Source organism: Monodon monoceros, unplaced genomic scaffold, assembly GCF_005190385.1.
Source record: "Monodon monoceros isolate NGI ecotype Baffin Bay Population unplaced genomic scaffold, NGI_Narwhal_1 Super_Scaffold_13, whole genome shotgun sequence".
NCBI lineage: Eukaryota > Metazoa > Chordata > Mammalia > Artiodactyla > Monodontidae > Monodon > Monodon monoceros.
In genome coordinates, this window is record NW_021703769.1 from 28,913,348 (window position 1) to 28,940,268 (window position 26,921).

The 26,921-nt window shown below is 46.5% G+C and overlaps 1 protein-coding gene across 9 annotated transcripts in view; it reads left to right on the plus strand.

The window, feature by feature from the left end:
* Positions 1–12: 12 nt before the first annotated feature.
* EBF4 (EBF family member 4) overlaps positions 13–26,921 on the plus strand; it is a 55,057-nt gene continuing 28,148 nt past the window's right edge. For 5 of the 9 annotated variants that reach the window (XR_003793319.1, XR_003793320.1, XR_003793321.1 and 2 more), the window contains exons 1-6: positions 743–879; positions 10,832–10,988; positions 11,207–11,270; positions 11,443–11,498; positions 13,129–13,202; positions 14,232–14,300. Coding sequence is in view for 4 of the 9 variants with exons in the window: in XM_029221868.1 (XP_029077701.1) it covers positions 743–879; positions 10,832–10,988; positions 11,207–11,270; positions 11,443–11,498; positions 13,129–13,202; positions 14,232–14,300 (557 nt within the window). In the remaining 5 variants the exon portion in view is untranslated. Of the gene's footprint in view, positions 245–742; positions 880–10,831; positions 10,989–11,206; positions 11,271–11,442; positions 11,499–13,128; positions 13,203–14,231; positions 14,301–26,921 lie in introns of those variants that run through there. The other 4 variants (XR_003793323.1, XM_029221872.1, XM_029221869.1 and 1 more) reach the window with 3 other exon arrangements.

Below are 26,921 nucleotides of genomic sequence, written 5' to 3' on the forward strand. Positions count from 1 at the left end.
TCCCAGGGGGGAGTCGGCCGGGCTGCTGCTACTGCTGCTCCAGGTGCTGCCGCCCGGGGCTGCGGCAGGGCCGGGGCGCCGGAGCACGCGGGGCGCCGGCGGCGGAGGCGTCTGCTGGCCCGGCGCTGCCCCTGCCTTTCCTCGGGACGCACGGCTGCTGCTGCTCCTGCCGCCGCTACCGCCGCAGTCGCCGCCGCCGCCGCCGCCGCCAAGCTCCGCGCCCGCAGCCTCCTCCTCCTGGATGGTAATCAGCGTCCCGCGCCGGCGCCGCGGGCGGGTGGGCGGGAGGTGGGGGCGGCGAGGGGGAAAGGGCGGGCAGCCCCGCGCCCCCGCCTCGCCTGAGGCAGTTCAAGGGGTGCTCGGGCCCCCCCTCCGACGACCGCGGCCCTGGGCAGCCGCCAGAGCGCGCCTCTAGGGCGCCTCTGCGCGGACCGGGTGCCGTCTCCGCTCCCCTCCCTCACCGCCCCGCGCTCAGTCAGCCCGCCGGCGCTCAGGCCGCGGGGAAATCCCTCCATCTCCCCGCCCCGCGCCCCGGGAGGGGAGGGGACAGCGCCGGCGCTCGCGGACCCGCTTTCTCCGAGGGAGCGCCCAGGAGGCTGGCGCGCACTGAGCGGCCGGGACTGGCGCGGCGCTGCGCTCCTGCAGGCGCCGGGTGCCGTCGGGCGGGCGGAGCTGAGACGCCCCGCAGCCTCGGCGGGACCGGATCCCCGGCTGTGGGAGCGCCCACCGACTGCGCGCCCTTATGTTTCCTGCGCAGGACGCTCTGCCCCGCGGCGGGCTGAACCTGAAGGAGGAGCCGCTGCTGCCCGCCGGCCTGGGCTCGGTGCGCTCCTGGATGCAGGGCGCGGGCATCCTGGACGCCAGCACCGCGGCGCAGAGGTAAGCGCTCGGACGCGACAGGGCGCGCTCGGGTTGGACGGCTCCGCGCCGCCTTCTCTCAGCTTGCTGAGCTGCTGGGGCGAGGGGTTGGAGGGAGCCCCAACTCTGCACTGTCCCGGCAAGCTCTTGTGCCCACCTCTCCCTGAGCGCCTCTGCTTCTTCCTGAGAATGTGGGGCGGGCCGGGGCGGGGCTTCTGCCTCCACTCCTGGATGTCCCGGCTCTGATTTCTGACTACCGCTCGCTGGCCCAGCAGTCCATGGCTCTAGAGGAGGAGGTCTCCCGGCTGCCCGCAGTCCCACAGCCACCAGCTGTTAAGGAACTGCTCACCCCTCCTTCTCAGGCAGTTAAGTGCCCCTCCTTGTCGAGTTCCATAGATCTCGGCCAGGAAAAGCACGAATCCCAGCCCCCTTTCTGCTTTCTCACATCCCTCAGAGTTGGAGGATGGGGATGTGTGGAGCTGGAGAAGCGGCTGGTGGGGAAGAGATGAGGTGGGCAGTCGGCTTGGTGGAATGATTGGGGCTGAGGATGGGTCAGGGCCGCTCAGGTCCCTCCAGGTGTTTTTCTGGTGGGTCCTACCCAAGGCAGGGGGTTCCTGGGAACCCAGCACCCACACCCATCTCCTCTGACTCCTTTGCAGGAGTCTGGGCAGGGAGCCTGGGTGGGGGATGGACTCCTGGATTTGGAAAGGAAGGATAATGGTTCGTTGACCAGCCCCCCACAGCACCTGGGCTTTTTGTATCCCCAGTTGTGAGCAAGGGGAGGGGAGGTTAGACATCCTACCTGGAGTTCTCAGTGTCTGGGACTAGGGAGGTGCTGCCTCTGCAGACATATGGGACACTTGGGAGCTGGGCTTCCCAGAGGTCTGAGCAGCTGATTGTCCAGCAGCTGGAAGGGATTCTGCTGGGGGGTTTCCAGGGCAGACCAGACCTGGATGCCAGCCACACATTCACATCCCCAATCCTGTTCAGGGGATACCACCCCACCACCAACCCCAACCTCACCCCTTAACAGACACACACCTTGTTTCATGTTCAAACTGAATGGTGTTCCTGCATTCCTGTGCTTTCATGACTGTCCAGAGGGAGCACCAGGGCCTCTCTCTGGAGCTCACCTTCTTAGGAAGAGAAAGGGTCTTGCCTATGAATTAATATCCATATTTTTACTCATGATATAACTTTTCTAGAAAAAAAATGAAAATAGAAAACAAAACCCCATCTCTCTAAATAGCTACTGTCAATAATTTAGTGTATTTCCTTCCCATCTTCCCATTAACATATTTTTTCCTGTGTTATACATACAATTCTGTATCCTGTTTGTTTTTCTTTTGGTTCTGGTTTTTCACTTAATTTGAGTTGGTCAATTTCTTTGTCTTTTTCTCCACCACCGCCTTTGTGGTGAGAGCTCCTTGTAAGAGAGGATGAAGTTTTCCAGTGGGGCCTCATGGTTTAAGGTTCCTATTTCTCTCTGACGCTCCCCTCTGTCCCTGTCAGCAGGTTTGATGAGCAGGAAGCCGATGGGAAGGAGGCAGTGCCCTTGTAGCCTGTGTGGGTGCAGGAAGTGTGGCGATGAGGCTCTTCCCATGAGATTGTTGTCTGCACATGGGGAAGAGGTCTTGAGTGGGGTTGAGGTGTCCAGTCTGAGTCCCCAGGGCCGCATCACCAGGACTCAGAAGGCCTCCCCAGTTTGAAGAGAGGAATTTCTTCAGGCCTGGGCTGCTCATCTCCAAGTCCAGAGGCTTCTCTGTCTCAGGACACAGATTGGGAGCCCCCACACGTTTCGTTGCCTCTGGGCACCTCCTGCCGATGGGAGCAGGTGGGAGGTACTTCTTTCTCATTCTTCCTGAGATGTCATTATCTCATCCGTTGGTTCTTGATCCTCCATCAGTCCTCTGTTTGGGCCTTTTCATCCTAAAACAACAATGACAGGAATTCCTTTCCCTGCCCCGCCCCCCTCTTCCACCTCTGAAGGCTCCTCTCCCTCTGTCTTGGAGGAACTTGCCCTGGAACACTCCCTGCAAAGTTGCTTGGGGTCTGACAGCTGTCTTTGATGCGCTCTTTGCCTTCACCCCACAGCCGCCAGCTTGTCAAGGCTTCCGGACGGTGCCTCTGGGTCCTATTCTTAATCACAGTGCCCACGGCCAGCTCGTAACCATAAAACACACTCTTGCCCTCCACGACTTTCCTCCCTGGCTTGAAGGTTAACCCCAGTGTATCACCTCAGCCTGCTAGCCCACTGTCCCAGCCTCCCACCTCGCCCCCCGCCCCGCAAACCGTCTGCCATGCACCAGGGGCCAAAGAAACATTTCCAAAGAACTCTTCTCTGATTGTGTCCCTCCCCAATTAAAAACTTCAGTGACCCCCCCCCACACACACTTCCTCCCAGATACTCAGCAATCAAGGCCCATCACAGTCTGATCCCAAGCTTCCTCTCAGCCTCTGTATGACTCTTGGCATCCAACAATGTCTCTTGAAACAGTTCCCCTGCTCCCAGCACCCACACACCCACTGAATAAAATCTTACAACCTCTGGAACCCTCCCCCCCAGCACCTTCCCTCTCTGTGCCCTCCCATCCGGCCCAGGGGAGCAGTTCTTAGTGCTGTCTAAGGATGCTTATCACAGGCCAGAGTCAGCTGTGCCCTGCCTGTCCTGGGCTTCCTTGCCCTGCCAGCCTACACCTTCCTTTAGGGCATGGATGGTGGCTCATTCATCCTCGTGTCCACAGCACCAGGGTCGAGCAGTCAATAGGGGGTAATGAGTATCTGCTGCAGGAAGCAGGAGTGCGTGTTAGAAGGTTACTAAGTCCGTTTTTGTTGGGCTCCGCTGTCCACGTTGGGAACTACCTGTGACCCCAGGAACCAGGTACTGGAGCAGCTGCTGCTGCCCAGCTTTACAGCGCCAGGGTTTTTCAGAAGGTGGAGAAGGAGGAGAAAGCCCAGAGCCTGCTAAGATCAGTGAGGGAGGGCCTGCCAACAGGAAGGAAAGTTCTGAGCGCAAGAGGGGTAGGGAGAAAAGAGAGGCTGCATACCATACACTGGAGGTAAGAGGGAAGGCTGGCAGGGTCTTCCTGGTGGGGAACTCTGCACAAGGATCCCTGGCCTACCCTGGGCCAACAGGACTTTATCTCTCAGCACAGAAGCAGTTCTACTCTCCTTCTGATGTGACTCCCAGCCTGGGGAGACTCCTGGAGCACCCAGGCTACCCTCCCCCTTGAGCTGGTCCCAGAACACTAGCTGGGCCATGAGAGGGAAGCCAGCTGGGGCTGCGTTTCCTGTAAGCAGCAGCAGGCTAGCATCCCTGCTAGGAAATGCTTTTGTTTGCTTTAATAATTAATAGCTCTTCCTCAGCCTGGGACCTGGCAGGCAGGCCTGTGGGTGGGTGGCGAGGGGGGTGGGCACAGAGAAGAGGGTGGACAGTCTTTGGGTAGAATTGAGAGCAAGAGGAAACATGGGAAAGCTGGCTAGTGAGATCCTCCCCTCCCCCCTCATCCAGGGACCTGATGGCTGAGATAATTTCCTGGGGCAAGTGAGCAGAGCCCCTGCTGGGGCAGTGGGACAGGGGATATGAAGCAGCCCCAAAGCCTCATCTCTGGCAGGCCCTTCTAGACCCAGGTTCTGGGCAGCTGCCTCTAGGCACCAGGTCCTCCTGCCTGCACTGTCGCATTGTTGGGGTGGGTTCACCCCAGTGAGCCTCTGCTTTTATCTTCCCAGGCTCTGGGCTAGGCCAATAGATCTTGGCTGGAGTCAGGAATGCCAGGCCCAGCTTGATGATTATCAGCAGTCCCAGGGACCCAAAGGATGCCTGCAGGGAGAGCTACGGCCAGTAGGATGCTTGGAGGAAGAGAGGATGCAGAGGAGAGGAAGGTGGGACTTACGCAACCATGCTAGGATGGGGAAAAGAAGATCTAGATTTAGCAGAGACAGTAGGGAAATCTGAGACAAAGGATGAGATGCAGGAAATACACACTTTTACTCCTTCCACCTCCAGGGTGGAGGGGGGATCAAAAAGGAGCCTCCCCCAACTGCTGATAACAACAGGGCTTCTCCCCATTTCCCCAGCATCCCAGATTCCAAGATGGATCAGGCCCAAGCCAAGGCACTGCTCGGAACCTTGGGCTGCCAAGACAGGCAAGAGTTAGCATTTAGTAGAGGGCAGAGGGGTGCAGGGGAGACAAAGGCCTGAAGGTGCCTCTGGGGGAAGGCCAAAGCTCCAGTCTCGGCCATTGTCCTCTGTGGGATTTGAGATGCTTGTTTTAAATTGCTAGCACTTATAATAAGTACCTAATCAAGGATGTAAAGACTTATGAATGGCCTTCTGACCCGAGAGCCGAGACTGACTGAGGGAGGCGTCCTCTGTCCTAGACAGCTGTGGCGAGGTCCAGCTGCTGCAAGAAGGTTCCTGGGGCAACCTGCTCAGCCTCGAAAAGGAGCATCTCCAGGGACTCCTGGGTGGCCAAGCAATAGCAGCCAGACAACTCTGCAGCCCCCAGATGCCCCCATATGCATCCCCCTGTACTCTGAAGCACAGGTTACCTGAATGACTCAGGCTGTGAAGGTCAGGTTGCCCTTGGTGTCACCTTCAACCTGGATTCCCAGCACAGTACTCAGGAAGCCCACACACACCCATACTCGGATGTCCTCCAACCAAAAAAATAGCTGTGCACACCGAAGCTTTTCTGTCCCAGTCTCCTTTAATTTGGGGGCTATTTCAAAAGATGGGAAGGGGGTGAGTGGGCCCTGGTGGAAATATGAAGATGAGCACTTTCTCCTCCCACATCCGTGCTCTTTACAGGAGCACATGCCCACCGCCTCAGCACACTCCGGAGTTGATAGGAAAGTGTTTTGAACATTTTGTTGAAAACAGTCTTTTTAAGAAAGCAAGGAGATGTGTAAATCATTTGGGAGTCTTACAAAAGTGGTTAATGTGGCTGTTTTCATCACTCAGCTGCATTTACCTGGAAAAGGCGTGTATGTGGCACGCTTTGTGCACTAATCACGCTAAGTGAATGAGACGTTTCTGAATTATAGCCTCCAGCAATACACGCACCAGGTGAGGCAGTTCTCGTGCATATTGCCAGGCTGCACGCAGGCCCTTGGGCTGTAGCTTTGCTGGCTTCCATCACACCACAGGCCTCTGGATGGCTGGTAGTTGCTACCCCACCCATGTCCCTGGGGACCCTTGGGAAAGGGTCTGCTTCCTCTGCCAGCAACTGCCTCCTAAGACTCTTAGACGGCCAGAGCCTGCTCCACCCACCTGCACAACAGGCCAGAAGCACCTGAGAGATGACGCCCCAGAAGCCCTCAGCCAGTGACTGACTGGAGTTGGACGATGAAGACCCCAGCTCCCTTGCTCAGCCCTCTGACTAGCTGAAGCACATGTTCTAGACTTGTTTCCAGAGCTCCCTGGCGGCTGAGTTGCAGCTGCTCACAGTGGTTACTCATGGATAATGCACCTGTTAGGGACTGCCTTTCCTTCTCTCTCTCACTCCCCATACCCGCCAAGGTTTCCTGGACACCTCCCACATAAAGTGTTCACATATGAATCCTTGTCTCAGGGTCTGCTTCTGGGGAAACCCAGATAAAACACTTGCCTCTCCAGACTTCTGGCGCTCTCCTCCTGCCTCTCTCCCTTCTTCTAGATAAAGGATTCCTATCAATAAGCATCCTTGCAGTTTCTCTCCACACCCCAGTAGGTGTCATGGGCCACCCCACTTTGGAGACCACAGAATCAGAGACCTTGGCCTTCATCCACATCTCTGCCTCTAAGGTACTGTGGGAGCACATATGTCTTCTCCCAGGGTGCCCCAGCAGGCCTCTCAGACCTCTCCACAGCCCGGGTCTATCTTCTGAGCTGTTTGAGCATATTTCTGTGTCTCTTTCTTTCTGTTCTTTAATCTTGGTTTGCTTTCTCATTACAAGAGCATCAGCTCTTCCCAAGGGGAGAAGAGCAGAAGTCCCCCCCTCCCCCTCCGCACCCTCTCCCTTTGCAGCTCTGCTCAGGGATGCTGATTCGTCACCCACTGCACGGGCAGGTAGGCCATGGAGGTGCCTGGGGGAACCAGAAGTCCAGACAGACTTGCATCTGGCACTCTAGCTGCTGTTCTAATTCTCATGTCCTTCTCTGTGTTCATAGGAAATATGAGGATTTCTTTATTTTATTTTATTTATTTATTTATTTTTTTGCGGTACACGGGCCTCTCACTGTCGTGGCCTCTCTCGTTGCGGAGCACAGGCTCCGGACGCGCAGGCTCAGCGGCCATGGCTCACGGGCCCAGCCGCTCCGCGGCATGTGGGATCTTCCCGGACCGGGGCACGAACCCGTGTCCCCTGCATCGGCAGGCGGACTCTCAACCACTGCGCCACCAGGGAAGCCCTGAGGATTTCTTTAAACCAAAACCTTTTCCATTTCACCTTGGTCTTCTCACTTGTCTCACAGGGGTATGAACAGGGTAAACTGGAGACATTCGCAGACCAGGAGCAGTCCTGGGCATGCCCAGCAGGGGTCTTGCCTATTCTGCCATCCTGTCCTGGTCTGCTTGGGGTCATATTGTTCTGCTGTCATTCATGATAGTGATCCCTGTCCCAGGCTATAAACTAGCCGCCTCTGTCCCATTGCTTTGCGTGGATGTGTGTGATTGTGCCTCAGACCCACTAAGCAAGGTGGAGAATGGAGGCTGATGCTGGGCTGCCTCGAGGGAAGTAGAATTGAGCCTGATCCCACTGTGGAGTAGGACAGTGCAGCCCCTTGATGCCCTGCAGCTGGCAGCACTGGCTACTGGTCCACAGACCCCAGGCAGGGATACCTGCTCCCTTTCCCCTCCCCTGGTCCCCCCAACCACTCTCCCTAGGAATCCCCTCCTGCTGAGAGGGCAGGCCCTGTGAAGGGAGCTTGGCTTGGGGCTTAGGGCAGACTTCCCAGGTCTGGTCCTTAGGAGCCTGATAGGAACCCCAGGCAGCCAGGACCCAGGACTGACTGGTATTTGCCAAGAGGGATGGATGGGAGAGGAAGCTCAGCATTATTGATTGACTCTTGACCTGGGAAGTACAGGAGTGTCTGTGTAGATAGGGTATGTTGAGGGGTCCAGGGGATTGTGTGCTCGCTCAGCCTCCACCCCCTCCTCTGTTAAGGCCTCTTTCTTTCTCTATACGCTCTTTCCTCATTGCCTGAGAGCCTTCCAGGCACCCCTCCTGGGCTAGATGACAGAGTAAAGGGCAGAGTGATCTGGGATGGCCCCACAGCCCATCTCCTTCTGACCTTATCTACCCCCAGGTGGTCCTGTTCCTGGGGAGCCTCACTGCCCCTAAGCTGGTCCTGGGGGCTGGAGGGAGGAGTCAGGGTTGCTGCCTCATTAGCATATTCATCAACAGTAATCAGGGACCTGCTGTGATCAAAGGTGTCTTCAGGCTTCCCTGCCTCTTGGCAAGTGGGAAGCGGGAGGGTCAAGGCCTGGACTTTGGACTGTAAGCCTGAGGCTGAGGAGAAGAGAGGGACACCGAGGAAGGAGGGAGGAGGATGATCCTGGAGCAAGGAACGTGTAGAAATAACCTTTGGTGGGGAAGAGAAGGTGTTGGTGGCCCCCTCCTCATCTTGATCAGGAAGGAACAAGCAAGACCCGTCACTTCTGCCTCCAAAATTAGCATTTTACATGGACGACTGAGGCTCCCGAGCAGGCTTTCAAGAGGAGGAACGGTTTTCATTTTATTGTTTATTTACTGTAATCTGTATGAGTAAAAACACAACAAGCTTCTGAAGCCCATGACATTTCAGATATTATGGCTTTGCAAGAAGCCAAGTAAGAGTAAGTTGATTTAAAATTATACGAAGAAAAATATTAAGTCGTGATGAGTATGGCAGATGTTGTCACAGTGGCATGTCCATGATGGGACTCTGGTCTAAATGGCTCTCAAGACAGTTCCACCATTCTCATCCTCACCTCTGCATCCCTGAAGCAGCCTCTTACTTTTCTACCACACTGTGCCCTCCTTGCTTACAGCACCTTCTAAGCCCTGCCTGACCAGAACCTTCTGGTGGCCTTTAGTCATACTTCCCATACCACATCCCTCCACCAAAATGCTCTGTAGTCAAGTAAGCATGGCGTGTTAGTTACCTGTTGCCACATAAAAAAAAAATCACCCCCAAACTCAGCAACGTAAAACAACATTCATTATCTCACACACTTTCTTAAAGTTAGAAATCAGGGAGCAGTGTAGCTGGGTAGTTCTGGCTCAGGGTTTCTTATGAGGCTTCAGTGATCTGAAGGCTTGACTGGGGCTGGCAGGCTTCACACAGCTGATCAGTTCGTGCCGGCTGTTGGCAGGAGGGTTCAGTTCTCCACGTGGACCTTCCATAGGGCTGCTTGAGTATCGTCACAACACAGCAGCCAGCTTCCCCCTGAGTGACTAATCCAAGAGAGTGAACAAGGCAGAAGCCACGTGTCTTGTATGACCTAACCTTAGAAATTGTATGCTATCGCTTGTGCCATATTCTATTGGCCACACAGACCAATCCTGATACAGTATGGGAGGAGACTATATAAGGACCTGACTACCAGGAGGCAGGAATCATGGGGAACCATCCTGGAGACTCGCTACCACATGGGGAGCACTGGCCTGAGCGGGTCAAGGAGGGTCCATTCCTGGAGGGTGTCCCAGGGCCCCCCACATACACTTGTGTATGCATTTCCCAGCAGTTGTGGGTATAGCACTCTTTCATAGAATGAGGATCTGGAGCCATGAGAGAGCTAAAGAACACACTTTGGAAGACCTTGGCCCAGAGAAGAAAGTCTAAACTCCATGGCCTGGTTTTTGTATGCATGGATAGTCTGGCACTTCCAATAAAACCTTTTCTCTCCTCACTTCAGTCTTTGAAGTGGTCCAGTGACACTAACCCTCATACCTACAGCCATTTCTTATGCTATTAGTTCTGCCCTTTTGCCTCCTGCCCCTGTTGAGCTCCTATTCATTCCTCAAAGACCAGGGGGAAGGCCACCATCACCGTGAAGTCTTCCCTTCATCACACACAGAAAGAATTAATCGTTTTTCCTTTGCTTTTACCGTTTTTTATATAGTGACATCTCTTAGGGGGCACCCACCACTCTGTCTTGTGTTGCAGCTCTCTGTATCTGTCTTCCCTCCCCTTCCAGATGTTTCACTCTGGCCCCATGTGGTGCCATGTGGCCAGCGCTTGGTACATCATTGGGGTTCAGGAAATATTTGGTGAATAGGGCCTTGGTTCTTCTCCTCCTCCTGCTCTCACCCTGGCTTTGCTTCTGGGACTGGTTTCTGATGAGCCAGGAGAAAGCAAGGCCAGACCAGAAGATCCTTCTGCCCAAGGGAGCCAGTGGTGTCTTCCTCCAAGCATGGAGGCAGGTCCCCCTATACCTAGGGAGGACATTCCCACCTTCAGCCATAGCCCAGGGTCCAGGCTGGCCAGACTAGTGGCCCTGAGCCAGTTCAATGCCTCTTGAGAGTCTGATGGACTTCATCATCTCCCAGGCAATACCGTAGGCTCATGCACATAGCCAGGAGCTGGGGTACAGTGGGATATTCATTCCAAAACCTCCCAGCTTCCCCTTGAGACCCTAAAGGGCAGTCACAGGAGCCTGTGGTCAGTAAGATGGGTTGCTTGTTCATTTGGTTTTAGAGATCAGCCTTCCAAAATGTGAGGCCCAGGGAAAAGTCTGGGAAGGAGTCTGCCCGGGATGCCTCTGTTGTCACCTGTGCTTGTGCTGCTTATTCCCATGGGAGCAGGCTGGGGTGACCTCAGGGCTGAGAGGCCTCTTCTAGAACTGAGATGGCCCTGGCAAGGGTGGAATGGGCCCATCCAATTTCTTGCCCAAACTCTTGACACATCAGAGCCAAGTCTTGGCCAGCCCACCTACCTGGTCAGAGGTGACGGGGTCTTTCTCTCTGGAGGGCGCTTCCAGTGGTTTCCCAGCAACTTTCCTCCCCACAGTGGCGTGGGCCTGGCACGAGCACATTTTGAGAAGCAGCCCCCCTCCAACCTCAGGAAATCCAACTTCTTCCACTTCGTGCTGGCCATGTATGACCGGCAGGGGCAGCCGGTGGAGGTGGAGCGCACAGCTTTCATCGACTTTGTGGAGAAGGACCGAGTGAGAGGCTCATGGGCTTGCTGGGAAGGAACAGGGTGGGGGGCTGGGGAGGGTTTCAGGGAAGCCCCTCCCACTGGGGCAGATGATGGATAGGGGGTGGAGAATGGATGGGAGGGAGGGGGGAGGGAGGAAGTTTGGGTGGGAAGGGAGTCAGGGGGAGGGCGGTGGCTGGAGGATCCCCGGGAGCACCATGCATCCTCCGTATCTTGTCCCTGCAGGAGCCCGGGGCTGAAAAGACAAACAACGGGATCCATTATCGCCTCCGGCTGGTATATAACAACGGTGAGTGAGGCCCACTGCCCACTGGGTACTGCAGCACCATGTGACACTTGGTGCCCCACTGTCAGGGTAGAGGGGGCCTGGCTTCAGCAGGGAAAGGTGTGGAGTGTGTTCAGTCATCAGAAGCCACAGGGGCTCCCCAAATAGCAAGCCCTCTCTGCCTTTCCACCCTTAGGACTTCGGACAGAACAGGACCTCTATGTGCGTCTCATCGACTCCGTGTCCAAGCAGGTGAGCCAGCCCAGGGGATGCTCAGGCCTGTCCAGCCCCTTCTCTGACCCCCATCTCCCTGTGGTCTGAGTAAGCACCCTTGTCCCTGCCCCCACTTCCCCCATGCCCTTCATCCTCACCAGTCTAGCTGTCCACAGTTCTCACCACTGTCCACAGGAGGAGGATGTGTAGCTTTTGCCCTCTAGACAAGAAAAAGACAATATTTGTTCAACGACTTTGTCTTAGGTCCTGTTATCTAGAAGTTCAGCCTAGATGGGGATTCAGGTACATATGGTTTATAGGGGAGGAGGGAAGAAGCTCTTAGAAGGGGAGGGAGGAGAAGCAGGACAGGGCAGGGGATGCTCAGCAAGGATGTGGTCTCAGCTGGAGTCTAGCCTCAGCCTGATCCACAAGGAGCCCTGGAGAAGGAATGGCACCAGAGTTGTTCGCCCTTGAGGCAAGGAGGCCAGGATTCTGTCCCCTGTATTGGTCAGTTACTGGCTGGGACCACTCCCAAGGGGAGAGTGTAACCTTCCAGACATTTTCAGGGGAAGCAAGCTCCTGTCTGCTGAGAGCAGTTCTCAAGAGAAAGCCCTTAGCAGCTAATGCTACCCACAGCTGGGGGAAGGGTGCACTGGTCCAGGAGAGGGGACTGAGTGGGGCCCCAGAGCTTCCACTGCAGGCCCTCAGTACCTTGCTGACTTGAAAAGACAAGAGAAGGAGGCTCAGGGACCAGCATGAGGAGCTCGGGGCAACTGAAACCTTTGTCAGCCTTGACGGACTGTGCAGCCACAGGGCCCCAAGCCTCAGGCTTTTCAGAGAGGTTGTGTGCGCTGGTAAAGGAGCAGGGCTGAGTCTCAGATGTGAAAATCAGTGGCCTGCAACTTGAGGTGGAGACTTGGGCTTTCCCACACAGACAGTCTTCCAGCAGCCCCCACCCAATCCCAGGGCAGAGGAAGAAGTGGTGTGTTTCTAGGAAGCCTGTGGTCGCCATGGTGTGGGAGGCGGACCAGGCAGTGGCAAAGTGGGATTGCATGGTCAACAAGTGTGGAAGGGGTTGGAGAACATCCGGAGAGAGAGGGACCCACAAATAAGGGACGGCTGCGTGGCACAGAGGTTATAAGGTGGAAGCCAAATGTGTGGTTTGGGCAGCTCACTCCTTGCTTCAGGGCGGAGGAGAGGCTGGGGGACTGGCTGGGGGTGGGGGGGTGGGGGGGTGGCTGATCCAGCAGTCCAAGAGGGAGCCACTGGCCTGGCCTGCGGAGGTGATAGGGGTGGGGAGAGGGGCCAAGGAGCCAGCGGGACAGCCTGGAGAGACTGTGATGAACCGTGGAGGTTGGAGTGTGTCTGCCCTCCCGGCAGCCTGACCTTAGTCATGGTGATCTGGGGACCTCCCTGCCCCTGAGCAGAGCTGGCTCCGGAAAGAGCTGCCTGTAGACAGGCAGAATCTGTAGACCTCATGCCACTCTTGCCCATTCTGATAGTGGTACTGGTTTGGGAAGCCAGGTTCCCAGCTCCCTCTTTGCATTCCTGGGCTCCCAGAGAGAGTTGGAGGGCGTACTCTTCCCCGGGAGCAGGGCCCAGCTGCCCTTCCACCTGGCCTTGAGAGGAGCCTCCTTCCCCTCCAGCCTGCGCACTTCCCCTTCCCCAGGCCATCATCTACGAGGGGCAGGACAAGAACCCCGAAATGTGCCGCGTGCTACTCACCCACGAGATCATGTGCAGGTGAGAAGGGCTAGGTCACCTGCCCCTGGCCTCTTGCCCCGACCCCTACCACTGCCACCAACCCCCTCCCCACTGATCCCCAGGGAAGCCTGGGGGTGGGGGGTGATGAGGGAAGAGTGAGGCCCCTGGGCACAGTGCTGGCTGAGGAGAGGGTCCTTGAGGACCCATTAGCCTGGCCTGTTTATGTGGCTTCTCCGAGTGTTTTTGTAAGAGAGGCCTCCTGCTGCTACTGGGAAGCTTAACTAATAAAGCTCTGGGGAGGGCTCCCTGGGAGATGGGGGCAGGGCCTGGGCCTCCTGGGTTAGCTCAGAAGCTGGAAGAGGAAACTTTGCTGCCTCTTATGTGAACTTAAGGGCACCCCCTGGGCAGGCAGGATGGGGAAGAGGGAACACAGTGCTAGACTCCCCTTCCCCATTACCCCAGAGCTTGGCATTTCTAGGCAAGGGCTCACCAGGAGATGTCAGTCAGGAAGGGTCCTCCGAGGCAGCTCTTCATACATGGAAAAGAAAATAGTGTTCAAAAATCCGGTTGGGACAGTGGCTACCCTTGGGAAGGGCAGTGACCAGGAGGAGGCATGAGGGGGCTTCTGGGGCGCTAGTCACATGGTATTTCTTGGTATGGGTGCTGGTTACATGGGTGGGCTCACTTTGTGATAATTCATGAGGTTCATGCTTACAATTGGAGCTCTTTTCTACTTGTATAAAAAGTGTACAGAGAGAGTAGGTGGTCAGCAGCCTGCCCTTTTCTGGATCCTCCAGGAGCAGCATGCCTTTGGGACAAGGGTTTCTTGGCCATCCTTATCCCCAGGGATAAGGGCTCTCCAGGTCCCTGTGTAGGACCCTCACTGCCTGTCTCCCCCAGGCCCCTGAGAGTGAGCCCCTCTGGCCCAGGGATTCCATACTCAGAGACAGGACATCAGCATCCTTACCCCGGAGCCACACACACACACACACACACACACACCACGTGCTGTAATCTCCCTCTCCTTCACCCCCTTCCTCCTTCCCTCCCTTCTCATCTTTCCTTCAGCCGGTGCTGTGACCGGAAGAGCTGTGGCAACCGGAATGAGACACCCTCAGACCCCGTCATCATTGACAGGTACAGACTGGGGGAAGAGGGCCTGGCAGCTGCAAGGCCAGGGTAGGCTGGGATCAGCCACAGAGTGCGGGGGCACCCACCACCCTGTTGGTGACTCTGAGCAGAGAGAAACGGTCCCCTGACTGAAGCCCCTGGTGGCAGACCTTCTGGGGCTGGGCATAAGAGTTGTGTGTCCTGAGGGAAGGAGCTGGAGAGGGCAGGGGTGGAGGGTGGTAGAGGCTAGAGGGGCTGGGGGGGCCTGGCAGGGAAGCGGGCTCTAGTCCTGGTGCCTGGTGCCTCTGTGCTGTTTGACTTGACTTCTCTGATCGTCTGTTTCCTTTGTTTAAAAAATAGGGAAATACTTAGCAAGCTTCAATCATAGGATTGTCAAGGTGATGCATATGAAAATGCATTCTCCCACCATGATGTTTTAAAATTATTTTATTTCTTTTTGAATAGGAAATGCATATATAAGGTACAAAATTCGAAAAGTATAAAAGAGTAAATAACGAAAAGTATGTCTGCCCCACCCCTATGTATAGCATACTGTACACAGTCTTTCGTACTTACCTTTTTATTTGTAACAATATACCTTAGAACTCATTCCATATTGGAACATAAACCCTGCCTTGTTCTCCTTTTAGTAAACCATTAAACCATTCACGATGTACTAAAATTCAAGTTTAGGAGGGTTGACAGCAAAGTCTCCCACCGCTGCTGCTGACTCATCCATTGCCCTCCAAATAAGCAAGCATTATCACCAGTTTCATGGGTATCCTTCCTGAGATAGTCTGTGCAAGAAAATGCAGACACAAGCAGTCTCCTTATTCTTTTTTCTACTGCAAAATATTCCATCGTATGGATGAACTATAATTTCTTTAGTCTCTATTGCTGGACATTTTGGCTGTTTTGCTTCTTTTTCAGGGATAAAATATGCTGTCGTGAATTACTTTGTCCATGTGTCACTTAGCACATGTGTGAATTTATATAAAGGAAATTACTAGAAGCAGAATTTCTGGGTCAAAGGAGATGTGCATTTGTACTTTTGATAGTTACTGCCAATTTGTCCTCTGTAGAGATTATACCAATTGATATTCGTACCAGCTATTTTGAGAATGCCTGTTGCCGTATTCTGGCCGATTAGTATGTTGTTTATTCATTCAACAAATAATTTTTTAACATCTATTGTTAAATGTTAACATCTACTGTTAATGTGGACCCTGTGCCAGGGTCTCTTCTATATGCTGTGGATTAAGCAGTGACCAACGCAGACAAAAAGTCTTGTGTCGATGGGCTTACAATCTAGTAGGAGAGATAAACATAAACTAACTGAATAAAATGTACAGCATGTTAGATGGTAATAACAGCTAAGGAGAAAAAGAAAGCCATCAGGAAAGATCAGAGAGTGCCCAGGAAGGGGCTACTGCAATTTTAGAGTATTTAAGGAAGACCTCACTGAAACTATGACATTTGAGCCAAGACCTGAAGGAAATAAAGGAGCGAGCCAAGTATGAATCTGGGAGAAGAATGTTCTTGGCAAGAGTGTACTTGTCGTGTTTTAGGAACAGCAAGAAGGCCCAGGTGACTGGAATGAGGGGGCCAATAGGAGATGAAGATGTCAGAGATACAATGGGTGGGGCAGGAGGAAGGCCAGACCATGCAGGGCCTTGTAGGTTGCATGTAGGCCATTCTTGTAAACCATTGTAAGGACTTTGACTTTTATTCTAGATGACATGGAAGCCAGTGGGGGTGTTTGAGAAGAATGATATGACCTGATTTATGTTTTGAGAAGTTTTTAACTCTAGCTCCTGTGTTGAAGATGACCCGCAGGAAGCAAGGGTGGAGACAGGGAGATGAGTTAGGAAACCATAACAATAATCCAGGAGAGATGATGGAGGCTGCAACAGAAGGAATGTTATAGAGAAGTTTGTAAGAAGTGGTTGGATTCTGGATACACTTCATAGGCAGAACTGACAGGATTTGTTATGGAAGGAGAGACATATGACATTTAAGGTTCTTGCTAAACCTCCAGGTGGAGATGTTGAAAAAGAGCTGAACACATGAGTGTGGCTCTCGAGGGGAAGGTCCAGGCTACAGATGTAGATTTGAATGAATGAAATCATTGAGGGAACGAGTGTTGTAAGAAAACATGAGAGGTCCGAGAACTGCATTCCGAGGTGTCCAATGTTGAGAGGTCATGGAGATGTGTAACCAGCAAAGGAAAATGAGAAGCAGCTGCCAGTAAAGTAGAAGGAAAATCAGAGGAGTGGAGTCCCAGAAGCCTAGATAGAAAAATTATCCCAAAAGGAGGCAATAGTCAACTGCATCAAATGCTGCTTATGGATATGATAAAAAGACTAAGCGTTAATCATTAGATTTAGCAATGTGGGGGACATTGGTGACCTCAACAGGAGCCATTTCAGTGGCAAAAGGGACAGAATTCTGATAGGAGTATGTCTAAGAGAGAATGGGAGAAGAGAGATTAGAGACAGTGACTAAAGGAACTCTGGACTTTCACCCTAAAGAGATCAAAGAAACAGGATGGAACAGGGTGGTGATAGGAGCACAGTGTAAGGCCAAGAAAAAGATATAGCTTGTTCAGATGCTGATGACAAAAACCCAGTAGGAAATGGAAAATTATGATGCAAGCGTTAGAAGGGAGAATGGCTGAAGCAATGTCCTCTAATCAGCGAAGGGCAGGGTTTCTCCTGCACACGTGGAGGACTGGCTTTAGCTGAGAGCACAGACGTTATCCATGGAGGCAGCAGGGAAGATAGAGAACCTGGACATGGGTAAATGGGAATATCCAACATAGGAGCTTACGGATGTTCTTTTCTGATTGCTTTGTTTTCTCAGTGAAATAGGAAGCAAGGTCAACAGTTGAGGATGAGGATGGAGAGGGAGACACTAGGGCATGAAACAGTTGTCCAAGAGAGTGAGTGGACCATGGAAATGTTCTGTGATTGCCAAGTGGCACTAAGGGCCCACCTAAGATCTGTGGTCATAAATTTATTTATTTTTAAAATTTATGTTTTTGAGGCCACGCCACGTGGCTCGTGGGATCTTAGTTCCCCAACCAGAGATTGAACCTGGGGCCATGGCAGTGAAAGCACCGAGTCCTAACCACTGGACCATCAGGGAATTACCTGTGGTCATAAATTAAAAGTGAGCAATTTCCCCAGTCCTGCTGAGCTGTACAAGTGCAGGTGCAGAACAGGTGAGTGGTTGCATATAGCCAGAGTTAGGGGTTTGCTATGTGAATACGATGAAACATGAGAGGGCCAGAGAGTGAAAAGTGTAAGCAAGGGGTGTTTACAAAAATGGAACAAGGAATTTAAGCTCAGAAAGGAGAGGACTATGGGAGAGTGAAGAGAAGGCAGGATGAATGGAACATAGGTTTTGATGGGGCCAAGAATTACTAGAGTTGAGGTACTAGAAGGGGTTGGAGCTGGTGGTTAGGGAGTGGGTTGTCTGTATGTAGGATTTTTTTGAAATTCAGTTTATTTGTAATGTGTGGCCAAGGGAGGGTAGAGAGAAGGTCATTGGAGGAGAGATACTCAAGGAATGGAGAGAAGAATGTGTGGAAGAATTATCTATTTACATTGATACTGAAATCACCAGGAATTATGATTGATTTTAATGATTCTTTATAGATCCTAGATACTGATCCTTTGTCAGGGAAGTGTATATCAACTAACTCAATGTAGTTGCATTTATCGATATTTTCCTCATGGGTTTCATTCTGCATTTTGTTTAAGAAACCTTTCTCTATGCTGAGTCATAAAGATATTCTCCTATATTTTCTTCTAAAGATTTCATAGTTTTTCCTTGTACATTTAGGTTAGTAATCCATGTGGAGCTAATTTGGGGGCATGGTGTGAATTAAGGTATCAATGTAATTATTTTTATTTATGAATCACTAATTATTCTAGTATCATTTATTAAATAACTCATCCTTTCTTACTGAGCTTCAGTACCACCTATGTCCTAAATCAAGTTTCCTTCTATTTGTGTGTCCGATTCTAGGCTCTTGTGTTTTATTCTCTTGATCTATTTGATAATCTCTGTGCTAACATGGCATTGTTTGAATCACTCTATCTATATAAAAATAATACAGACAAGCGTGTAGGGTAAGGTTCCCATCTTCTCTTGTTCTTCAGGGAAGAACTGACTATTTTGGCCTTTTGTGCTTCCATATAAATTTTAGAATCCATGTAGAAAGTTCCACACCAACACACACACACACACACACACACACACACACACATCTTTGGGGGTTTTGTACAGTTAACTTATACATCAATTTGGAGGAGAATTCACATCTTTATGCTACTGAGTCTTCCTATCTATGAATATGGTTTATCTCTCCATTTATATAGATCTTCTTTAAAGCCTTTCAATAAAGGTTTATAATTTTCTCAATTAATTTTCTCTGTAAAGTCTACATACACTTATTGCTTTCATTCATTCAGTAAATATTTATTGCGCATCTACTATGTACCAGGCACTGTTCTAGGTTCTAGGAATACCACAGTAAACAAAGCAGACAAAAATATCCATGTTCATGGACAGAGAAGACATTGGGGAGTTGGGCAATAAACAGTAATTATAAGTATGTTAGAAGGTGATAGGTGGGAAGAAATAGAGAAAAATAAAACTGATCTGGAATTTGGGGGTGGGGGAGGTGTGGTTTTAAATGGAGTGGTCACAGTAGGCCAAATTAAGAAGATGGAGTTTGAGGAAGGACTTGAAGAGGTGAGGGAATGAACCATTCAGTTGCATGGGTAGCTTATTTCTAGGTACAGTTTATATTTTGTTGTTATTGTAAATTATATCTTTTGCTATGTTTTCTAAGTCTTTGTTGATAGTATAAAGAAATACGATTGATATTTGCATGTAGATATTTGTCTTTAGATTTCTTTTGTTTTGTTTTTTCTATAGAGACAGCCATGTAAAAAATGACTTGTTTTTCCTATCCAATCCTTTTGCATTTTATTTATTTTTCTTACATTACTGCACTGACTAGAACCTCAAGTACAACCTTGAGAAAATAAGGAGTGATAATGGGCAGTCTTGGCTTGTTTTTTATTTTAAAGAAAATGCTTCCAGTGTTTCACCATTTAAAATGTTGCTAATTGTAGCTATTTGGTAGCTATACTTGATCAAGTTAAAAATGGTTGGTATGAGAGTTTTTTAATTTTTGTTTTTTGGGTTTTTTTCATGAACAGATGTTGAATTTCATGTTTTGTTTTTCTCTACATGTATTGAATTGATCATATGGCTTTTCTCCTTTAAACTGTTAATGTACTGAATTTCATTAATGGATTTTCTGATACTGAACTACTCCTGGTATAAACGTAGCTTGATGATGATCTACTATCTACTTTAAATGCTACAGGATTTGCTTTGTTAATAGTATTTAGGATTTTTGCATTTATGTTCAACACGATTGGCTTGTAATTTTCTTTTCTTACAATGTCCTAGTATGATTTTGACAGTCCGTGGTATAAGACCCTTAAATAATTAGACGGGGCATGTTCTTTCTTTTACTATTTGCTGAATGAATTTGTATTAGTTTGTAATGATTTGTTCCTTGAAAATTTGTTACAATTTGGTTTTAGTTTGTGGGGTTGAGGAGGAGAGGATTTTTAAGTCATTTATTCATATTTTAATGGTCATAGGACTATTTAGGCCTTTTATTTCTTTTTTACTCTATTTTCATGAGTTACATTTTTAAAGGAATTTGTACAATGTGCTTAAGTTTTCAAATTTGTTTCCGTAAAGTCGTTCATAATGTTCTCTTATCTTTTTGATCTCTGCTGTATCTTTTTAAAAAATATTTATTTATTTGGCTGCATCGGGTCTTAGTTGCAGCACATGTGCTCTTCATTGTGGCTTGCTGGCTTCTCTCTAGTTGTGCCGCACAGGCTCACTAGTTGCGTTGTGCGGGCTTTCTAGTTGTGTTGCGTGGGCTCCAGAACACGTGGGCTCAGTAGTTGTGGCATGTGGGCTCTCTAGTTGTGGTGTGCGGGCTCCAGAGCACATGGACTCAGTAGTTGCAGTGCGTGGGCTTAGTTGCCCTGAGGCAGATGGGATCCTAGTTCCCCAACCAGGGTTTGAACCTGCGTCCCCTACATTGGAAGGTGGATTCTTAACCACTAAATCACCAAGGAAGTCCCTCTGCTGTATCTTTAGCTGTGAGCCTTTTCCATTTCTGATATTAATTGTTTGTATCATATCTTTCTCCTTGATGAGTTTTGCTAGCGATTTTTACTTTTATTTGTGTCTTCTAAAAACTGACAGCTTTATCAAGCTTTTTCTAATGTTTGTTTCACATTACATTAATTTTGCATTTATCTTTATCATCTCCCTTCTTAGTTCTTTGGGTTTATTTTGTTGTTCTTTTTTAATTTCTTAAGTTGGATGTTTAGCTCATTAATTGTTGACCTTCTTTACTAATATAATCATTTAAGGCTATGACATTTCCTTAAAATACTATGTTTCCTCTATGTCACATTATTTTTTATTTTTATTTATTTTTTTGGCTGCGTTGAGTCTTAGTTGCAGCACGCAGGATCTTCGTTGAGGCATGCAGAATCTTTTTGTTGAAGCATGTGGGCCCTTCGTTGCAGCACACGGGCTTCTCTCTAGTTGTGGCATGCGGGTTTTCTCTCTCTAGTTGTGGCACGTGGGCTCCAGGGCGCAGGGGCTCTGTAGTTTGTGGCACGTGGGCTCTCTCCTTGAGGTGCACAAACTCAGTAGTTGTGTCGCGGGGGCTTAGTTGCCCCACAGCATGTGGGATCTTAGTTCCCCGACCAGGGATCAAACCCTCATCCCCTGCATTGGAAAGCGGATTCTTTACCACTGGACCATCAGGCAAGTCCCTATGTCACATTATTATATCTCATATTTTCATTATCAGTTCCAAGGATTGTTAAATTTGTTATGATTTCTCTTTTAATACATGGGCTATTTAGAAGTATGTTTCCTTATTCTTTATTTTTAAATTAACTTTATGAGGTATAATTGATATTCAATAAAACAGGCATGAGACATACAATTTGAAAAGTTTTGACATAGGTATACACTGATGAAACCATCACCACAGTTGAGATAGTGAACATATCCTTCATTCCCAAAAGTTTTCTCATGCCCTCCCTGGAATCTCTCCCTCTCTCCCCTTACCTCCATCCTCAGGCAACAGTTGATCTGCTTTATGTCATCATAGATTTGTTTGCATTTTCTAGAGTTTTATATAAATGGGATGATACAGTATGTGCTTTTTCTTGTGTCTAGCTTCTTTTGCTCAGCATAATTTTTTTGTGTTATCCATTTTGTTACATGTATTAATAGTTCATTTCTTTTTATTGCTGAGTCGTATTCCATTGTATGAATATAGCAAAATATGCCTTCATCTCTTGATAGACATTTGGGTTCTTTCCGGTTTTTGTCTATTATAAATAAAGCTTTATAAACATTTGTGTACAAGTTCTTATATGGACAAATGCTTTCATTTCCCTTGGCTAAAATAAGTAGGAGTAGAATGGTTGCATATGTATATGTGTATGTGTATGGTAAGTATATGTTTAACTTCATAAGTAGTCGCCTATTTTCCAAAGTGGTTGTACCATTTTATGTTTCCCACCAGCAGAGTGTGAGAGTTGTAATTCCTCTACATTCTCATCAGCATGAGAATGAGCTCTGTTTTTAATGTTAGCCATTCTAATAGATGTATAGTGATATCTCATTATGGTTTTAATTTGCATGTCCCTAATGACTAATGATGTTGAACAACTTTTCATGTGCTTATTTGCCATCTATATTTTTGGGGGGGAAGTGTTTGTTCACCCCCTCCCTTTTTATAGGGTTGTTTTTAAATTTCTGAGTTGTGGGAGTTCTTTATATACTATGGATAAAAATCAGATAAATATTTTGCAGAAAATTTTTCCCAGTCCGTGGCTTGTCTTTTCATTCTTTTAACAGTGTTTTTGAAGAGCATGAGTTTTTAATTTTGATAAAGTCCAAATTATAAATTTTTTCTTTTGTGTATTGTGTTTTTGTTGTCATAGCTAAAAAATCTTTACCTAACCCAAGGTCACAGAAAATTTCCCCCTTCCTCTATAAGTTTTGTAGTTCTAGGTTTTACGTTTAGGAGTAGGAACCATTTTGAGTTAATTTTTGTAGATGATGAGAGGTATAGATTCAAGACGTTTTGTTTTCTTTTGCAATATATATTTGTTTTGCAATATACATATATATATATATATATATGTTCCAGCACCATTTCTTGTAAACTTTGTAAAAAATCAATTGTTTATATATGTGTGGGATTATTTCTGGCCTCTATTCTGTTCCATTGATTCCTTAGTCTAGCTTTTATGCCAATACCACACTGTTTTGATTACTGTTGCTTTATAACAATTCTTGAAATCAGGTAATATAGGTCCTCCAACTTTGTTTCTTCATTGCAGCTTTTTTCTTTGCATTTCCATATGAATTTGGGCATCAACTTGTCAATTTCTACAAAAAATTCCACTGAGAGATTGACTGGGACTCTGAATCTCTAGACTAATTTGGGAAAATTGATATCTTAACAATATTGAGCCTTCCAACCCATGAAAAAGGCATATCTCTCCATTTATTTAGATTTTCCTCAATCTCTCTCATCAATATTTTGTAGTTTTTAGAATGCAGATCTTTCACATCGCTTGTTCAGATTTATCCTTTAGTATTTCTTTATTTTGATGCTATTGTAAATGCTGTTTTAAATTTCAATTTCCAATGGTTTATTTATGGTATATATAAATATGAATTTTTGTATAACTGATTCTGTAGCCTGCAGCCTTGCTAAACTCACTTATTAGTTCTAGTAACTTTTCAAAGAGTCCAACAGATTATCTTTATAGACAATCATGTCATCTGCAAATAAAGACACTTTTATTTATTCCTTTCCAATCTGGATAACTTTTATTTATCTTTCTTGCCTGATTGTACTGGCTAGACCTTCCAGTACAATGTTGATAGTAGCAGTGGTGAGGATGGACACTTATCTTGTTCCTGATCTTAGGTGAAAATTACTCAATCTTTCACCAGTATGTATGTTTTTTATGTATGTATGTATGTGTGTGTGTGTGTGTGTGTGTGTGTGTGTGTGTGTGTGTAGCTATAGGTTTTTCATAGATGCCTTTATCAGGTTGAGAGAATTCTCTACTATTTTTTGTTACTGGGAGTTTTTATCAGAAATCGGTATTAGATTTTTGTCAAGGGCTTTTCTGCATCTATTAAGATTATTATTATTTTTTTTTTAGTTTAATATGATGAATTACATCAGTTGGTTTTCCGATGTTAAACCAACCCTGCATTTCCCAGATGAGCTGCACTTGGTTATGGTGTATTATCTTTTTAATATATTGTTGGATTCAATTTAATAAAATTTTGTTTAGAGTTTTTGCATGTTCATGATGAATATTTGTCTTTAATTTTCTCATAACTTTTGTCTGGTTTTGGTATCAGGTGTGCTGATATACTGGCCTATAGATTTAGTTGGGAGGTATAACCAGCTCTTCAATTTTTTGGAACAGTTTGTGTAGAATGGGTATTACTTCTTCCTTAAGTGCTTGGTAGAATTCACCAGTGAAGCCATCTGAGCCTGGACTTTTCTTTGTGGCAAGTATTTTAACATAATTTCAATGTCTAATAGAATAGGCTATCTACTTTTTCTAGAATGAACTTTGGTAATTTGTATCTTTCAAGGAATTTGTCCATTTCTTATAAGTTGTTGAATTTGTTGGCACAAAATTGTTTATAATGTTCCCTATCCAATATCTCTAGAATCCGCAGTGATGTCAGCACTCCCATTTCTGATACTGGCAAATTGTGTCTTCTTTTTTCCTGATCAGTCAGGCTACAGGTTTATCCATTTTATTGACCTTCTAAAAGAACCTTTTGGTTTCATTGATTTTCCCTATTGTTTATCTATTTCCTATTTTGATATTTATTAGTTCCTTTCTTCTGCTTATTTTGGGCTTAATTTCCTCTCCTTTTTCTGGTCTCCTAGAGTAGAAGCTGAGGTCATTTATTTAAGACCTTTCCTTCTGTCTAAAACAAACTTTTAGTGCTATGCATTTCTCTCTAAGTATTGCCTTAGGGTCATACCACAAATCATGATATGTTATGTTTTCATTTCCATTTAATTAAAAGTAATTTCTGATTTCCCTTTTGAGTTTTGTTTTAACCCATGCGTTATTTAGTTTCAAAAAGTTTGGGGATTCTCTTAGGATATTTCCATTACTGGTTTCTAATTTAATTCAATTGTCAAGGAATATATACTTTGTATAAATTGAATCCTTTTGAATCTTTTGAGACGCATTTTATGGCCCAGAATATAGCCTGCCTTGATAAATGTTTTGTGTGCACTTGGGAAGAATGTGTTTTCTGTTGTTGTTGGATGGAGTGTCCTATAAATATCAAATAGGCCACATTAGTTGGTAAGTGTTGTTTGAGTCTACTATATCCTGACTGACTTTTTGCCTGTTTGTTTTTTCTGTTATTGAGAGAAGGGTATTGGAATGACTAACTATTATTGTGGATTTGTCTATTTTTCCTTGAGGTTCTATCAGTCTTGTTTCATATAATTTGAAAAACTGTTATTAGGTACATAGATATATAGGATTATTTTATGTCCTCTTGTTTAATTGACCCCTTTATTATGAATCCGTAAAATCTACTTTGATATAGTAGTATAGCCATTCAAGCTTTCTTTTGACTAGTATTAGCATGATAAATCTTTTCCATTGTTTTATTTTTAATCTATTTGTGTCTTTATATTTAACATGCATTTCTTTTTTTTAAACTTTTTTTATTGCAGTATAACAGAAATACATACAGTTTGGGAAAAGAAAAATTGCTCATTTGTAACTTTTGTTAAATTAATGATGTAAATACTCTCTTAATGGTTAATTTTAAGCTACCAACAGTTTGACACTTGACTCACAAATTCCCGTTTAGTAATTGGCCCTCATGAACTAGGGTGAACCAGCTTTAGCACACCACTACAACATGTATACAGAAAAATGTACAAATCATTAGTTTATAGATCATTGTATATCAGCAAAGTGAACACACCTACCACCCTGGTCAGTAAATATAATTATACCTTTCTTTCTTCCTTAAAGGTGACCACTGTACTAACTTCTAACACCATAGCTAACTTACTTTTGAGATTTATTTTATTTTATTTAAGGGTGATTTATTTTACTTAAGGGTGGCAGTGGGAATAGTCATAGATTTCTAATACAAACCAAATACAAAAATCAAACAACCATAAGAATAATGAAAATCTAAATATGAAAAAAGCTAATCTAGGAGAAAAATAAGGAGACTATCTTTTTTTTTTTTTTTTTTGGCCAATGGTAATGGATATGTAAGGATATTGACAACAACATTGGAATAGCAGAGGAATTGAAAATGCTATACATTGATCAATGGGAAACTAGCTAAATTAATTATATTGCATATATACAATAAAATACCATGAAGAAAGCAAACACATATATAGTCTTTGGTTGAACCATATACCATTCTAAGTGCTCTACATTACATATACTATCTCACATAATTTCCCAACAATACTACTACTATCCCATTTTACATATGAGACAAGAAGTTAAGTAACACGCCCAAGGTGACACATACATATATGTTTTTCTGTCATAATATTGACATTCAGTCCAGTAATCCTCCACTGTAACAGCTCCTTTACTTTGCAGTGAAATTTGATTTGTATATATTTTTTGCCTCTGAGTCCTTAACATGCATTTCTTATAGTCAGCATGTCGTTCAGTTTTTCATCTGATCTGATAATCTCTGCCTTTTAATTGGTATATTTAGACCATTTACATTTAATGTGACTGTTGATATGATTAAGTTTGAGTCTATCACCTTGATATTTGCTTTCTATGGTGTTCGGTCTCTTTTTTGTTCTTTTCCTTTTTTTCTATTCTTTTAGATTATTCAGGTATTTTTTATTATTCAACTTTATCTCCTTTGTTGATTTATTAGCAAAATTCTTTATTTTGTTATTTTAATAATTGATTTAGGACTTAAAGTACACATCTTTAACTTATTGCAGTCTACCTTAAATTATACCACTTCGTGCTATTGTCTTAAATTTTATTTTTATATATGTTCTATAATCTACAGTACATTGATATTATGTTTGTTTCAACAGTCAATTATTTTTAAAGAGATTTAAATTATATGAAAAATATCATATATTTACCCATGTAACTATTTCTATTGCTCTTCATTCTTTTCCATAGATTCATATTTCCATCTTGTATCATTTTTCTTACGCCTGAAGGGCATCCTTTAATATTTCTTGTAATTTTTTGAAAGATATTTTCACTGGGTATAGAATTATAGGTTGGCAGTAGTAGTAGTAGTTGTTTTAAGATGTTGCTCCACTGTCTTTTCTCTTGCATTCCCAATAAGAAATCTGATACCATTATTATCTTTATTCCTGTGTACATATTTCTTTTATCTTTGGCTGCTTTAAATTTTTTTTCTTTATTATTCATTTTTAGCAACTTGATTATGATGTGCTTTGTTGTAGTTTTCTTCATGTTTCTTTTTTTTTTTTTT